The sequence below is a fragment of the Artemia franciscana genome, chromosome 12 (assembly GCF_032884065.1).
Source record: "Artemia franciscana chromosome 12, ASM3288406v1, whole genome shotgun sequence".
NCBI lineage: Eukaryota > Metazoa > Arthropoda > Branchiopoda > Anostraca > Artemiidae > Artemia > Artemia franciscana.
Genome location: NC_088874.1, coordinates 37374122 through 37391235, shown reverse-complemented (window position 1 = coordinate 37391235; position 17114 = coordinate 37374122). Strand labels below are relative to the sequence as shown.

Below are 17114 nucleotides of genomic sequence, written 5' to 3'. Positions count from 1 at the left end.
TTATTCTAAATGATAAATTTTGAATATATAATTGCTTGTAAGGTTAGAATTAACCATCATTAACAACTTATTGAGTTACCCTGATGGCTATTGAAATATATCACGATATTGTTTTTGTAGACGCATTAGTGTTATCAAATAAAACTTTAAAATAGTAATTTAGCCCTTTATGTTAATCAAACAGTTCGTGGTACTTTTTAAGTACCACGTAAAAATTTTTTAACTGTTAAAAAACAGTAAAAGTTTTTTACTGTTAAAGTAGAGTTGAGAGAAAGAGTCAAACTTTAGCGTAAAGAGCGGGGCGTTGATGAGGAAGCAGCCCCTTTCATATACGAAGTAATTTCTGTTCGTTTTAAGTTTTAATGTCGTTCCTTACTTTCAGTTAAAAAAAAACTTGTTTTTTTTATTTATTTAATAATAGAAAAGAAACAGATTAGCAGATGGTGGTTTAGGAAATATTATTTTTTTTTCTTTTTAACCAACATTTTAATGTTTTACAAAGTCAAATCAAAAAGGCTTTCAATGCTCTACAATGGCTAAGGAAAATAGCTCTTATGAATAATTCAAATTCATTGATGAAAGCTGCATAAAAAATGAGAAATTCAGCATTCAGAAATGTACTGTTTCAGCTTTTTTAATTAGAATTTCTATCAGATTTGATGATAAAAGGAGGACCAGCTTCAAAAATTAAAAAACCTCCAACACTGAAAGTGAGACCCATCATTTAATTAGTTTTAACTCTCAAAGGGACTCATTTTTTCTACATTAAAAACGGAAACAAAGTAATAAAACATTAATATATAAAAGTCGGTTCCTTCGTACTACCTAATAGCACGGAATAATCCTTCTAGGGATTTGATGTCAAATCCCTGGAGACTTCAGAAAAAAAAATGCAAATCAGTATTAGTCCTGTAAAATGAAGTCCTGGAAAAGGATAATTTGGCAAATCTGTATTACAGCATCACGGAGTGACAGTGAAATTAGTCAAACCTTTTAAAAACAAAATTGATCAACTGAACGCTATGGATTAATGTGAAATTCGAACATCGTACTATTCATACTATACCCAGGATGGAATTCATAATCTAAATTTCTCTATTAATTTTCAATTTTCGACTTCATTCATGATTTCATAGTTGTAATTTCATAATTAAAAAACCAAACAAACAAGGAAGGACTAGTGTCCGGAAGTAAAAATGACTGGTAAAATGCGTGTTTTAAGTTCGTTGGTTTATATTTGGGACACATTCTCATAATCCAATCTTGTTGCTCCTTAAGTGTGAACAAAAGGGAAGCCAGCACCGCTTTTATTACCTGATTGGTTGGAGCACCGCAATGCTGTCGCTTTTTACAACCTGATTCGTTCTGCTGTATAAAGTTTTAATCCAGTAAAATTTTCTGAATGATAGATTCTTGACAAGTAAATTTTCTATTTCTCAGTGTTTCAAGGCTATGTAGTCGAATATTTTGTCCTTTGCGAACGGTTACTTTCAAAATTTGAACACAAAACAAAAAGAATATTAGACACGAATAACAATTAAATCACTAAAAGCCTAAAACACATACGAAATATCACATGCATATACAATCACTGAGATGACAATCACTCTTAAAAGGGTTACAAACGTTTCAAAAAATAAACAAAGATATCATTCCACATTTTTTTATCCAAGTTATTATATTTGCGAGTTTTGGACAACCAGACTATAATTAAAAAGGAATATTGTCATAAATACTATTGGAAAAGTTATGGAATTTTTAAATTAGTATATAACTAAAATATCTTTATAAAACCAAGTTTTTATAAAAAAATCACTTCCTCAAAACACGACTCACCCCCCTCCCCCACCAAAAAAATCTTCTTTGTCTATTTCAGACTGGGCCAAAAATTGTCATTGCGATTTTCAAAGAGGTAGAAAAAGGTGACCTCCGAGCAGACATTTAAGATTGGTAAAAAAAAACGTTTTTTTTTATCATCAGTGACTTTGTGCTTATCCTAAGACATGATTCATTTACAAACCAAGATATTTTTATAGCAGCAAAAAGCAAAAACATATTAAAACAATAACACACAAAGCCTGCAAAAGAGATAGCGTTTAAAAGAGAGATTTTCTTTATTTTGTGTCCTGGTAACACAGATCAACTGAAGATTCAAAAGAAAAGACAATTTTTATTTTTATTATCGTCAATAAATAAAGACTTTGTTTTTATTATGGATTTTGCCCTCAATTAACGTCCATGGTTATTTCAATAACATGTTAACTCAGCTACATTTTAAGCTATTTCTACCTAGTCAAAAATTCAGTTTTTAGCTATATAAAAAAAATTAAAATAAATAGAAAAAAATGAAAAAAAAAATTGCGGTACATAGATTTTTGTCAAACAACTAAAAAAAATTCAATGCTGAAACTAACTATAAAATTCAAAATGGAAATGATTTTATAAAAAGACAGTTGAATCCCAATTCAAAATTGTCCACTGAATAAAAGAATAAAATCAAAATTTTCTAATTTTTAGTAAAAGCACTGGGTTAAAAATACTGCCTATCTATTCAATGTAAAATCGTCTTTAACCATCGGGTAACTAAACATTGGTTTCCTTCATAGGCTATGAACTTCAGAAAACTATTGAGTTCTGGCATGTTGGGTTTAAATATGTATCGTCGCATATCTACTGAACTCCCAATTTCGCAATGGCAATTAGACTTGTGCTGAAAGAGCTATTTAAAGAGGTAAATAGAAATGATTTTATGAGGAAAACACAAAAAAAAGTTTAGTTACCGGAGGCTTAAGGACAATTTTACATTAATTAGATGGTTCGGAAATTATGTTTACTAAACGTGATGTTAACGTTAACCCAAGAAACGATAGCTAACCAAAATCGACTCAATACATATTCGTAAGGTAAAACAAATGATATACAGTCTAATGAACATTTGATATATGCATAGGTAAGGTAATAATGGTAAGGTAAGGTGGGCAAGATAATAATGAAGGAGAGTGACCAATTGTCACGAATGACGGGCAGAAGGTAGACTACACGGGGTAAACAGAAAAATTACCACTTTGTAGAAACAGGTCCAAGGTCCTATTTACAAGCGGAGTTTAAGGTATATAAATAAAATTTATAAATAAATAATACTAATAAAATTTTGATTTTGTTTTTACATTTTAGGAATGGATTTTTAGAGATTAGCATTTTCAGTTTGAGCCAGATTTTGAGAGTATGGTTTTCGCTAATATACCTGTGAAAGTTTTGGCATTTTATTTTTCCACTCCCCAACAGTTTTAGTATAGCAACGCAAGACAATAATATTTAATTATTCTATAACAGAAAATGTTATTCTTTTCAAATGGAATTTTTTCTAAGACAACACTAATACACCAGTGACCGTCATCAGCCGATAAACTAAATATTTCAAATAAAACAAACGTATTTATGCAGTAAAAAACAATTACTAATGACCCGACAGTAATTATTTTGTTTTGTATAAATACGTTTGTTTTAATTGTATTACTTTAGCATGTCTGTTGATGACGATCACTGGTGTACGTAATCGAAATATCCAGATTTTTTTTTTTTGTATCTGCTTTCACTGTCTAATTAAAGGACCTATCCCAAATTGAACTTTTATTTGTTAGTTCATTTCATCCAACAAATTGAGCCTTTGAAATATGATATACAGGGTTTTGTCTGATTTAAAATACGTTGAAATTGGTTTAAAATGGCAGAAAAATTGACAATTTTATTATTTTTTAAATAAGTTGAGACCCTTTTCTAAGAGAAAGTCTAAGTATTATCAGAATTCTGGTTCGCAAAATGGATAGATCTAAGACTAATCTAATGACATAAGTATCTTTCCCTTTCGGTCCAAATCACAGGAGAAAACTTGTGACGAAATCGCTTGTTTCAGGCGGAACCTTCCACCTTCACAAACGAAACATGTGCATGAAACATTTGGAATTATCGTCTATTTAATACCAAGCGGGTTTTCTTAGACAGGTAGAAGTTGGTCGCACAGGTGGGAGTAGCAAAAAATTACGATTTTCATAAAAGAAACCCAAAATCAAAGCCGAGACTTGAACTGTTTCCTAAGATCCCCACTAACCCTAAGTAGAGTATATGCAACGCATAGCGTTGTTTGAGAACTTTAAGTAGAGATAGAGTTAAGTCAAAAAAGGGAGAAGGGTTCAAAAATTGAGAAAGGGAAGAGGGATTAAATGTGTTAAGTTATTTTAATACGTCAAGACTCAAAACCCAATTCTTCACAAGAATAGCTACTTAAATAATAGAGACAAAGGGGCAACACTGTCAAGTTGAAAAATAAATGGCACTATTTAGTCAGCGCATTTTAAAGAAGACAGGAAAGATGAGCTGGTGCTCGTAGTCAAACGTCGCGATGGCCTTGAAAATATGGCCGCAAGAGGATTGCCTTTTGGGGACTCGTCTTCTTCACCGGTTTGAGTATTACGATCCACAAACAATTTACGAAACCTAAAAAAGGAAATCTTCAGAAACTAAAAAAAGGAATACAGTAAGACACATTTTCCCTCTCTCTCTTTCTACTACCGTCTGATTCCTCTCTAATTCCTCTGTCGGTTTGAGCCTCAAAACCAAACTATACCTATTTAGGGACCTATGTGGGATCGAATTTTAAGGAACAATATCCCTTGTCCTTTCCCCTTTCTTCCTGTTTATCCTGCCACCTCAATCTCTCACATTTCCCTCTCGATTTAAATTTTGTGTTAATTTTTTTTTTTCAGGAACATTTCAAGGATATCAAATATTTAAAAGCAAGGTCAACAACTTTATATTCGTATTCCCCTGTCTTGTTGTAACATTCCTCTATTATTCCCCTCCCCTCCCTGGTTTAAGCATTGTGTTCAACAAAACAACTATTCTGTCAGGCCATGTCCCTCTAACATTCACCCTTCGCCCAAACGTTTGAATGACTCATTCAAGAAACTATTTAAATATATTAAAAAATAACGCGCTTATTATTTGACCGTTAATTTTTTCTTACAGCTAGGATAAAGCCCTTGTCCAAAAAGTTCAGAAACCTTACCTTTCGAATTATGTACGAGAATAGTCAACATATAGTCTATCTACATAAATAGTCTGTCTACATATATGGTCTATAGTTTCGATCATAGTCAGATATATTCACTTTTAAATTAATATGTCTATGGTTTTATTTTACTTTAATAAAGGAATTCATCAAATCCAAAAGATTTACAAATAGCCTTTGATCCACAAGGCAAAACCTTAAATTACTACACCTGAAACCACTAAGAACCAAGTGTAGCACAACAAGGTTATTTTTATCACTTGGGCTCATCTCAGGTATTTTTCGAGGCTTTTATTTTTCTTCCAAAATTATGAAGTTTCTAGGGCATTACCGCGTTTTCGTCAGTGTTGCCACCTTGAATCACAAAAATAAGAAAGAAAAACTAGTTAATTAAATTCGACAACGCTTTTCGTCACTTTTCGTCACTGAAATTTCAATTATCAATAGCCTATTGATGCCCAAAAACAGCTCGCTACTAAAACGAAGTCCCACCTTTCCTTAAGTGACTGGCGCGCTGGTTTGAGTTTTTTGTCCATGGTGCACGAGTTCAATCCCAGGCGTGGCCAGTTATTTGGTTTGGGACGGGGGTCAGTGGCGTCACTCTGTTACCTCAGCCAGAATCAACCCAGCTCTAAACGGTTACATGGAGATTACTGGGGATGGTAAGCCGGAAGGGTGTGCGAAAACATAGGATGGTTGGCCTCCAGCCCCCCATTGCACTTCCTGTGTGAAGGGTCACGAAATAGAGATCAGCACCGCCGGTTTAGACCTTAAGGGTCTAGTGCCGTCTTACTTACTTACACCTTTCTTTAGCTATTTGGGACCTTGAGTTTTTAAAATATTTATTGCTGAAGCTTCACCCACATTTTTTTATTTAGCGCCAGTAAAATCAAAACACATGACTGCAGATAAGGGTCTACTTCGTTTTAAACTGAATTCCCAATTTCACCAAATTAAAAAAAAAATAATACAAAATACATGACTGCAGATAAGGGTCTGCTTCGTTTGAAATTGAATTCTCAATTTCACCAAATTAAAAAAATAAAATAAAATGGCTGTAAAAGTTCCCCTCAACCAATCCAAATAATCTTTTTTTATCATTGCAGCTCTAAACAAATTCTACGCTTCTTTTACAACAGCCCTTAGAACACCATCTATACTGAAATACAGCTTACTTCTAGTGACTGAAAAGCAGCTTAATTTTAATGACTGAAATGGAGCTTGCTTCTAGCGACTGAAATACAGCTTAATTTTAATGACTGAAATGGAGCTTGCTTCTAGCGACTGAAATACAGCTTAATTTTAATGACTGAAATGCAGCTTACTTCTAGTGACTGAAAAGCAGCTTAATTTTAATGACTGAAATGGAGCTTGCTTCTAGCGACTGAAATACAGCTTAATTTTAATTACTGAAATGCAGCCTTCAGTATGACAACAGATTTTATCATCATTTACTATTCACAGTAACCTATTAATCTAGGGAAGTTTAAATAAACTACATAACAAGCATATAACCGCAATAAAAACGATCACAACATAAAATGTGTTGTCCACACAGATTTCTTAAATTTGCAATATTTTCTTTATTTCCAGCTGTTTTATTGCGATCATTGATATCCATCAATATCAATAATATCATTACCAATATCAATATCATAGCCGTCAATATACATTTAGTCATTCGAGAATTTCATTAACATGAATAAGTTATAGTTTCAATTACCTCAATAATAATTTTCTAAATTTAATTTTAAATCCTAATTCAATTACTAAATTTTAATTTTAAAATTTCAATTGGTAATAAAATGGCTACTGAATGTTTTTCTGATGGGACGATGAAAACATGCCCAATATATGCAAATTATCGTGATTGGTACCGAATCCGATCCATATACGTTTAAAAAAGTATGAACACTCCCCGAACGATCGCACTTGAGTTTTACTTCCCCCCAGACAATCCAGGTTTGACCAGTTTTACCATCTCATAAAATTTCTGAGTTTTCTTGGGAGTTTCAAGGAAATATTTTCTCTAAACGCAAGGAACTGTCTGGCTCACATTAAGAACAGCATTCTATGTAATCACGATACAGACGATATCAAGAGACAATCACGATGTGTGTCTTTCAATGAACAAGGCCTAATCTTGGCTCAAAGAAATGTGCCTTCTCCATGAGAAACTCACAGAAATAGCTCTTAACATGACTTTTCACTTTTTTTCGTACCAAAATTGTTCAAAATACGAAGAAAATACGTTTCTATGATTCAAATGTGTACCACTGAATCAAATGAATACCTCTCTATTTCCGTTTTTTTAGAGTTTTAGAGAAACATTTTCTTTAAAGAGTTAATCATAAAAAAAACTGTCTGGCTTACAAAAAGAACCGCATTCTACGCAGTCATGATGTAGGCAATATCAAGGATAGGAAAGAAAAAGAGAGAAATAAAGACCAAGGAAAAAGAGAAAGAGAGACATCTACCTAGGTACATTCAATGCCAAATTCATCAACATCAGGTATAGCTTCAGGTACATTAATTAAAGTTTTTGACTTGGTTTTTGGTGTCTGTCTTGTGCGGGAAAACAGTTTGATACCAGAAAATCTATAAGCAAGAAATAATAATTTTTAAGGCAAAATAACTAAAAGGCATGCTTAAAAAAAACAAAATAAGCATCTGAACAAAGCAAAGAGCAACAGAGAAAGGAGTTACTTCCCGGACAAACTTTCAGTAATAGGGAAAGGAGTTACTTTTCGGACAAACTTTCAGTAATAGGGAAAGGAGTTACTTCCCGGAGAAACTTTCAGTAATAGGGAAAGAAGTTACTTCCCGGAGAAACTTTCAGTAATAGGGAAAGGAGTTACTTCCCGGACAAACTTTCAGTAATAGGGAAAGGAGTTACTTCCCGAGACATGCTTTTCAAGACAAAGCCCCACTCTGATTAATATAAACGGAAGAGAAATATAGTAGTGAGACTACTAAAGCAAGCTAGGCGTCTGTATGGACACCAAATATTCGCTAAGTTGTCAGCCAGTGATCCAAGGAAGTTCCACACAACTGTGCGGAAGTTAATGGGACAGCAGAAGTCAAAATCCATTCTGAGGGATGAGCAAGGAAAGAATGTAACCGCAGAAATAATTAATGCCCACTTCTCAAATATTTGCCGTCAACAGCCTCCCCTCAAGACTTTACCACAGAATGGTCCGATCGAAACCATCCCTGTCATCACAATTTCTCAGGTCCAAGAAAAACTCGAACACCTAGATATTAGGAAAGCCTCTTACCCCAGCGAAATTCCTATAAGGCTGATACACGCATGCTCCTCCTTCCTAGTCATGCCATTGGCTATGATGCATAACCAGTGTCTACTGGAAGGCGTTTTTCCAGATAAGTTTAAAAAGGCATTTATCACACCTATTCCAAAGAAAACATCACCGACCTCACCGTCAGACCTTAGGCCGATTTCGAAGACGCCCATCATCTCGAAAGTCTTTGAAGACTTTATTCTACAGTGGCTACTAGAGAAGTAGAACATAAAATCGACCCTATGCAGTTCAGTTTTCGTCGAGGGCACAGCACTACACATTATCTGGTCAGATTACTTCATGATCTACTAGAGCACCTAGAAATTTCGGAGGCCCTTGCCGATATAATAATTTCTGATTTCGTGAAAGCCTTCGATTTCCTTGACCACGAGACTGTTATCAATGAAGCACATGCCCTGGAGGTCTCGCAGTTTCTGCTGTGCATCATCGCAAGTTTCCTTTCTGGTCGTCAACAGTGCGTACAACTTGAAAACGGGGCAGCATCCAACTTCCAAGACATCATATGTGAAGCAGCCTAAGGAAGCAAGCTAGGTCCCATCTTATTTGTCATTGTAATCAACCGAATGATGAGACACCATAAACAAAGGTACAAGTTTTCAGATGATTGTGCAATAAGTCTACTACTATTCCTATCACAAACACACGGCCAAGTCGAGCCCCTGGTTGCAGTGCTTCGGAATCAAGCTGATCAAGTGAAGCTCCAGCTAAGCCTCGAGAAAAGCTGAGCATTGACGAATCTGCACCTCTCCAAACCAAGAAATCAGTCAAAATACTCGGCATCACACTAAGTGACGATCTTACGTTCGGAGATCACATCAACCAGATCACAGCAAAAGCAGCTGGTCTTCTAAAATCCTTCGCAAATCTCAGAAGGTTTGGAATGACAGAACAACTCCTTCTTTCGTGCTACAAAACTTATTTAATGTCCATGGTCATGTACGGCTGTCCTGTCTGGCACCCATCGCTCACAGAGAAACACAGAAGTCAGGTTGAAACAATTAAGACAAGAGCCTGCAAAATAATTCTTGGATCAAATTACAAAAACTACGAAGAAAGATTGAGCGAACTCAGGCTCCCAACCCTGGAGGAAAGGAGGCACGAAACGCTGATGAAGTTTGCAGCTGACATCCTGAAGTCCCCAACGCACCTAGATATCCTGCCTCAGTTTACTTCAGTGACCCACGCACACAAGACGAGGCTGGCAACTTTTAAAGAGGGAAAAGAACTGTTAGAATGCCCGCCTACACACGCAACGACAAGATGTTTAAACTCCTTCGTTCCATACTACGTGAAGCATTACAACGACAATATCCTCAAATCGAAGTAATAGCTCATCATGTATGTTCTTTATGTTGCGTCTTTTTGCGTTTTTCTCCCTTTTTTTTGTTTGACGATATCCATGTTATTGCATTGTGATAAAGGGAAAGAATAAAGATTATTATTTATTTATACCTCCCGGACAAACTTTCAGTAATAGGGAAAGGAGTTACTTCCCGGACAAACTTTCAGTAATAGGGAAAGGAGTTACTTCCCGGACGAACTTTCAGTAATAGGGAAAGGAGTTACTTCCCGGAGAAACTTTCAGTAATATGGAAAGGAGTTACCTCCCGGACAAACTTTCAGTAATAGGGAAAGGAGTTACTTCCCGGAGAAACTTTCAGTAATAGGGAAAGGAGTTATTTCCCGGACAAACTTTCAGGAATCAGTTTAAATGTTAAAATCTGAGAATGCCCGAAAGTTTCGTTCACCTAGCTTCACTACTTATATCTGGATAAATTTTCTCCCGAAAGGGATTGTTTTCAGTTGTTGTTACAAGCATAACAAGCCGATTATACGAGCAAGGGACAGGGTTCCCAAATTGTTTTGTCATGTTTCAGTTTGATTCCTAAAAAAAAAAAAAAAAAAAACTTATTCGCTGACTACGGATGCAAAACTATAATAGAATCAATTGGGGAAATGTTTAAAATGCTTTTGGCCCTAAAAAAAAACCCTTCTAATTGGCTATTTATTTAAAAGTAATTTCGGTACTTGAGCCCAAAATTACTGTTTAGGAAAGTTAGGAAAAAAGTGTATTCAGTCCAAAATCTGTTATTAGAATCATTTATCTCAAAGCGTGTCTTGACTCAAAACCTGATCTATCAGATATCACTAATCGATAAACCAAAAAAAAAGTTATATATTGCGTATTTACACATATAGCAGAGCTATCCACTACTACTACTAACAACTCATCACAGCAATAAGCTACCTGAGACCAAAACGACCGCTCAAACCTCTCCCTCTCCTCAAGCTATTTATTGCTAAATTCCTTTTTGCCTTACATGAAGTTTTGCTCTACTTTGAATCCTTAATTACAACCCCTCTCCATCCTATTAGAGGACCTACCTTGGTTTGACCCTTGATTAACAGTAGAGCGATCCGGGTGACCTGCATCCTTTATCTTTAAAACCCAACTATCTAGACCCATGGTTCCACAAGTCGAGCGTGGTAGTATTGTGGTGGGTCATGGGCAGGACGTGCACCCTTCGACTGACTATAATTTGGAGCCATAATTGTGATAAAACATTTTTCATCTTAATGACGTCACATTCATATGTATTTATCCATATTTATTAATAATTTCAGTATTAATTCACGATTTGAACTGGAAGGACACAAACAAGATTTAATTTTGAGCTTAATCTAATTGCGCAGCAATTTCAGTTAGTGATTGTGATTCAAACCGGATTTTGGATCGAGGAAATTAATTGGTGAAAAATATATGCATTAAGGAGATATTCGCATGACTTATTGTTCAATTCAGTTTTGTTCAGCTTGACACATAACTGAGGAGAGTTTGGCTGACTTGTGAGTCTCCTGTACAACCAAAAGGTAAGAATTTTTTTGGGTTTTCAAAGCTATTTTAATAAGTATTGCTGGCTAGTTAAGCAGATGGCTAAATTTACTGTTCATAAGCTGGGATTGCCTGGGTTTCGGGGTTGCCCTGAATGGCCTGTACGTATTCTTGAAGTGATAGTTCCGAAAGGAAATGAACAAACTAGAAATTACAAGTATCTAGTTTTCTGCTACGGTACACATGATGGAGCTTGAAATATTTAATGAAGACGTAATCGAAGTGAAAAGATTCAATCGAAGCAAAGGTGATAGTAAACAGGATGCGATGGCTCCTGTGGTAGTGACATTCAAGTCTAAAGACCTTGCTCTAAAGTTCTCAAAGGAAAGTCAACATTAGCTCGGACTGGCATTTTGTGTTGGAAAATCTTATTAAACAAACACGTAATGTTCTGAACTTAGCACGGGATAAATATGGGAATATGCAAGTGTGGTCTGATCAAGGTTGGATCTATGTAAGTCTCGCTAGTTAGGCGTGTAATAGTGTGTACTAATAGTTAAATGCTATTATATTTTAACTACTTTTTTTTCCTTTTTCGGAAATGTATTACACCTAATTATGTTAAAGTTTTGGTGAGAGACTAAAGACCTTTGAAAATAATCCGTTTCGAGCTGGAGATATTTTTAATATTGATATTGTGCAAGAAAGTTCTTCTGTCACATTTCGATCGAATTGAGATGGCTCTGCTTTCTTTATGTAAATCTGCTTTCTTTATGTAAATCTGCTTTCTTCGGTATTTAATGCTGATGAAAATTCGTTTTATCTTGGTTATTGGAATATTCATGTTACGTCATCATATCGTGAAATTCTGCAGACGCCTGATAGTACAAATTGCAGATTTGATATTATAGGCCTATGTGAGACTTTTTTAACGTCAAAACATTCTTTGTCACTTTTTAATTTTCCAGGATACCAACTTATTGTAAAAAATAGAAAGACGAAGGCACATGGAGATTTAGCATTTATAGTTAAGGAGCATCTTGTGGCTAATGTGAAAGAGGATTATTCCATTTGGATAGAGTTTTGGTCGAGTTTTGGATGAAATCCAGTTGAGTACTTCCCAGTTTATTTGCATGGGTGACTTTAAGTTTAATCTTTTATGTTTGAATAATGATAATTTAGAGTTTTTACCCTGATGGTTAGTCATAACCTATATCCTCTAATAGGGATTCCAACACGCGTTATTCAACATTCAGCAACATTAATCGGTAAAAATATTCGTTCGATCTCGCCTACTTCCTACTTCTTTTGCTGATGTAAGAATTAGCGAGTCTTCTGATTATTTTCCCGTGGTGGCAGTGACTTCCTTCCTACGTACACAAAAGCCAAAAACAAAGAGGACAAGGAAAAGGCTACTGAAAAAACAGAATATTGTTAAATTTAAGCAAGAACTGAGTGCCCCTTCGCGGCAAGAGGTTTATGATGAATATGAAAGTCCATCCGCTGTATTTGACAAGTCTATCAGTATTATTCAACCGATATTTGATTCAACATGTCCAATGAGGACTGTCAAGCTGGGGTAAACCAGGGGTAACCCAGGAGCTTATTCGACTAATCCAGAAAAGAAATGATTTGTACGTACTTTATTTGATTTCAGAGTCACAGGAGGTGTTCAGTGACTTAAAAAAAGACTTCGTAATGAAACTAATCGGCTTTGCGGGTCTTGGGTTCAAAATTACAACGAAATTAGAAAATAATAAAGGGATCACGAAAGGTACATGGAAACGCATTAGTGAATCATTAAATGGTGGCAAGAAGAATGGAAATCCAGCTAGCCTAAAAGTTGACAAAAGAATAGTTGTTGAAAGGAATGAAATTTCTGATGTTTTGGGCGAGTATTGTTCAAAAATAAGTGAATCAGTAGGAGAAATTTCATATAATGATAGCAGTGAATGATAGCAGTGAAATTGCCGAGCCTTTTGAAGATGAAAGAGGTTTGGGGGTAAACATGAACATTGCTAAAACTAATCTGGAGGATATGAATCAAATAATAGGATTGATGAAGTCAAAATCATCTGGGAGTGACGGTCTTAATCTGCAAACATTTGAATTAGCAATGGTATATTTCTGCCCAGTCTTGTATATTTCATTACTTTTCGCTGAAAAAGGGGGAGCTTCCTTCACGATTACAAGAGAGCAGGGTCATCCCTTTGCATATAGAATGTTTGAAGACAGATCCTTCGAACTGGAGACCGATTTCGATGTCGCGTTTGTTTCCAGAGCTATATGAAAAGGTTATGCATAGAAGATTATATATCCATCTGAACCTATATGGATTTGTCGTGGAAACGCAGTTTGGATTCAGGAAAGACTATTCTACAATACATTCAGTCCACCGATCTCGCAGGTTTTGTTAACTCTGCGCTTGAACATGATGTGCTAGTGCTTTCAATTTTCATATATTCATTATTTTCATATATTTTATCATATATAAAAGCGAAGCTTCTGATACTGTTATTTTTAAGACCTTATTGAGCAAGCTACGTTGTTTAGGTGTTCAGGATGTATCTTTGAATTGGTTCGAGTCTTATCTTTGAGGGTGAACACTTAGAGTGAATATTGATGGCTGCAAATCAAAAAGTTACAGAGTCCATCGTGGAGTTCCACAAGGTTCGGTGCTAGGGCCCCTACTTCACCTAATTTATGTAGATACCATGCGATTTCATATTCCTGGGGCGATAATCACGTCATTTGCTGATGACACTGTGTTTACAGTAACATCATCTTCTGAAAATCTTTTGACTGAAAAGGCTAATAATGCCCTAAATGAACTGGAAAGTCTTACGAGGTTTAGCTGTCTATCTGTTAATGTTTTTAATCATAACTTTTTGTAGAATTGGTACTGCCATTATTTTAAATGATAAAAATTGTCAGAATGATCAATTCTTAAATCAAGCTTTTAACTTTAAATATTTAGGTTTTTATCTTGACTGCAATTTGAGTTGGAAACTACACTGTGATGCAGTAGCAGCAAAACTGGCAAGAGGATTGGGTCTTATAAGAAGGCTAAGGAATAAGCTTCCAGCAAGAACTCTAACGGTTCTCTATCATTCTTTGATCAATCCGTATCTATCTTATGGTTGTTTGCAGTGGACTGGTTCTTTTGTGTCAAGTTTTAAAGAGTCCAAATTTTACAAAATAAAGTTATTCGTGTCTTAGGAGATTATGTGAGATTTTGAAAATAGCACTTTGAGTTGCTTAACTAAAACGAAAATTTCTAAATGTTGATAACTTAAGATATTATCAACTAGCTATTTTTGCTTATCTAAGTTAGAATCGTTATTCGCCAGAGCACTTTGAAATTTTTAAGTCGGACTCGTTTATCATTGTTATGAAGCTAGATATTCTTCAGAGATAGTGTCCGACACTTAGCGTACTCAACGAGGATCTTTATTTCTGCGTTTTGAAGAACCATAGCTGTGGAATTCTCCCCCGGAGGGTACAAAGGTGGCAGATAATGTTAGTCAGTTCAAGAGTGGGTTGAAACATTACCTTCTGGGGTTGTTAATGATTTCATTTTTTTTGTGATTTTTGATTTAGAGGTGAAGTGTGAACATATATATATATATATATATATATATATATATATATATATATATATATATATATATATATATATATATATATATATATATATAAAAGATAAGTTGTCTGTGTGTGTGTGGGTCTGTCTGTCGGGTGACGTCATGTTTGTGTGTTGACTGACGTCATGAAGTTAGTTGTCGTCATTTTTGTTATGACGGTGACGTCATTAAAGATATTTAAGACATGCGTTCACGTAGAAATCTATTAATGTTTAACTGTAAAATGACTGATGAACTTACATTGGCAACAGCCGAGGAAGATGCTCAAAGATTCTATGCCAAAAAACTTGCTGCTGATAAAGAAAGTAAGAAAAGAAAGGGTGCCGAGGAATCAAAAGAACAGCAAGGAAACAGGCTTGAGGCTGATAGAGAAAGTAAGAAAAGAAAGCGTGCCGAGGAATCAAAAGAACAGCAAGGAAACAGGCTTGAGGCTGATAGAGAAAGAAAGAACAGAAAGCGTGCCGAGGAACAACCAGAGCAACGCGAAACCAGACTTGCTGCTAAAAGAGAAAGTGAAAAAAGAAGGCGTGCCGAGGAACTACCAGAGCAACAAGAAACCAGACTTGCTGCTAAAAGAGAAAGTGAAAAAAGAAGGCATGCCGAGGAACTACCAGAACAACATGAAACCAGACTTGCTGCTAAAAGAGAAAGTGAAAAAAGAAGGCGTGCCCAGGAATCACAAGAACAGCAAGAAATCAGGCTTGCTGCTGATAGAGAAAGTAAGAAAAGAAAGCGTGCCGAGGAATCACAGCAACCTGAAAGTTATCGCCTGGCATTTAGGTACAGCCCAGTCGATGATTATAGCTTGAGTAGATGTGTTCAAATCGGGACTATGTCTAAAATTTGTCCCTATTGCAAGGCCTTAAAATTCAATGGTGAAACAATGGGAATGTGTTGCGCCTCAGGAAAAGTTAAACTTCCTCTATTGGCTGCACCACCAGAGCCATTGAAGACTTTCCTTACTGGAACTACGTCAGAATCTAAGCGTTTTTTGTCACAAATCAGAAAATATAACTCATGTTTCCAAATGACGTCGTTTGGAGCCCAAATCGAAAATCCAGATCAATTTATGTCTACTTTCAAAGTAAAAGGGCAAATTTATCATAGAGCAGGGTCCCTTCTACCATTCTCAGGCGAGAATCATAAATTTTTACAATTGTACTTCATCAGTGATAGAAATTCTGAACTGAATGCACGTTGCGAAATTTCTCCCAACGTTGAAAGGACAATCGTTTCCCAATTGCAACATCTTTTCCACGAAAATAATAATATAGTGCGTCTGTTCAAAACAGCCATCGATTTGATGCCTACTGATACGCATAAAATTGTTATTTCCGCTGACAAAACGCCTCCTGGCCAACATGTGCGTAGATACAATGCTTCAACTATCGACGAAGTGGCAATCGTTATGGTCGGTGATCAGTTTTTACCTCGAGATATTATTCTTCATAAGCGAAACGCTCAGTTGTTAAGAATTGCTGAAACTTATCGATGCTACGATGCCCTACAATATCCTATCATTTTTTGGGATGGAGCCGACGGCTATCACTTTAATATTAAATTGATGAATCCAGTCACTAACAAAGAAATGAATAAGAAATGCAGTGCAATGCATTATATATTCCTATAGACTAATGATTCGGCAGGATGAAGAAAATTATATTTTAAAATGCCGTCAATTGTTTCACCAATTTGTCGTTGATATGTATGCTAAAATTGATTCAGAACGTTTGCTATATATCCGCCTGAATCAGACCAAGCTCCGCTCTGAACAATACATTCATTTGCGAGATGCAGTTATAAATGACGGTAATACCACAAACGTTGGAAGATTAACAATTTTACCTTCGTCATATGCTGGCAGTCCCCGTCATATGCATGAATATGCTCAAGATGCTATTGCGTATGTTCGTCTCTATGGTCGTCCAGATTTATTTATTACATTTACATGTAATCAATCTTGGGACGAGATACTGCAGCTTTTACTTCAAGGACAATCGGCGGTTCATAGACATGACATTACGGTCCGTGTCTTCCAGCAAAAGTTGAAATCACTGATAAACTACATAGTAAATTTTGAAGTGTTCGGGTCAGTGCGATGCTGGATGTACTCAGTGGAATGGCAAAAACGAGGTTTGCCACACGCACATATACTAATCTGGCTACATAAAAAAATTACTTCGAACGAAATTGATGATGTGATTTCCGCTGAAATACCTGATAAAAATGTCGATAAGGGGTTACATGAT

The 17114-nt window shown here is 35.6% G+C and overlaps 1 protein-coding gene across 2 annotated transcripts in view; it reads right to left on the bottom strand.

The window, feature by feature from the left end:
• Positions 1 to 476: 476 nt before the first annotated feature.
• The window catches only part of LOC136034074 (RILP-like protein homolog), a 67713-nt gene continuing 51075 nt past the window's right edge, over positions 477 to 17114 (bottom strand). The window contains exons 9-10 of one of the 2 annotated variants that reach the window (XM_065715194.1): positions 7546 to 7666; positions 477 to 4494 (exon numbers count right to left, since the gene is read on the bottom strand). In XM_065715194.1, coding sequence (XP_065571266.1) covers positions 7546 to 7666 — 121 coding nt within the window. In that variant the 3' untranslated portion in view covers positions 477 to 4494. The remainder of the gene's footprint in view (positions 4495 to 7545; positions 7667 to 17114) is intronic. The other variant, XM_065715193.1, reaches the window with a different exon arrangement.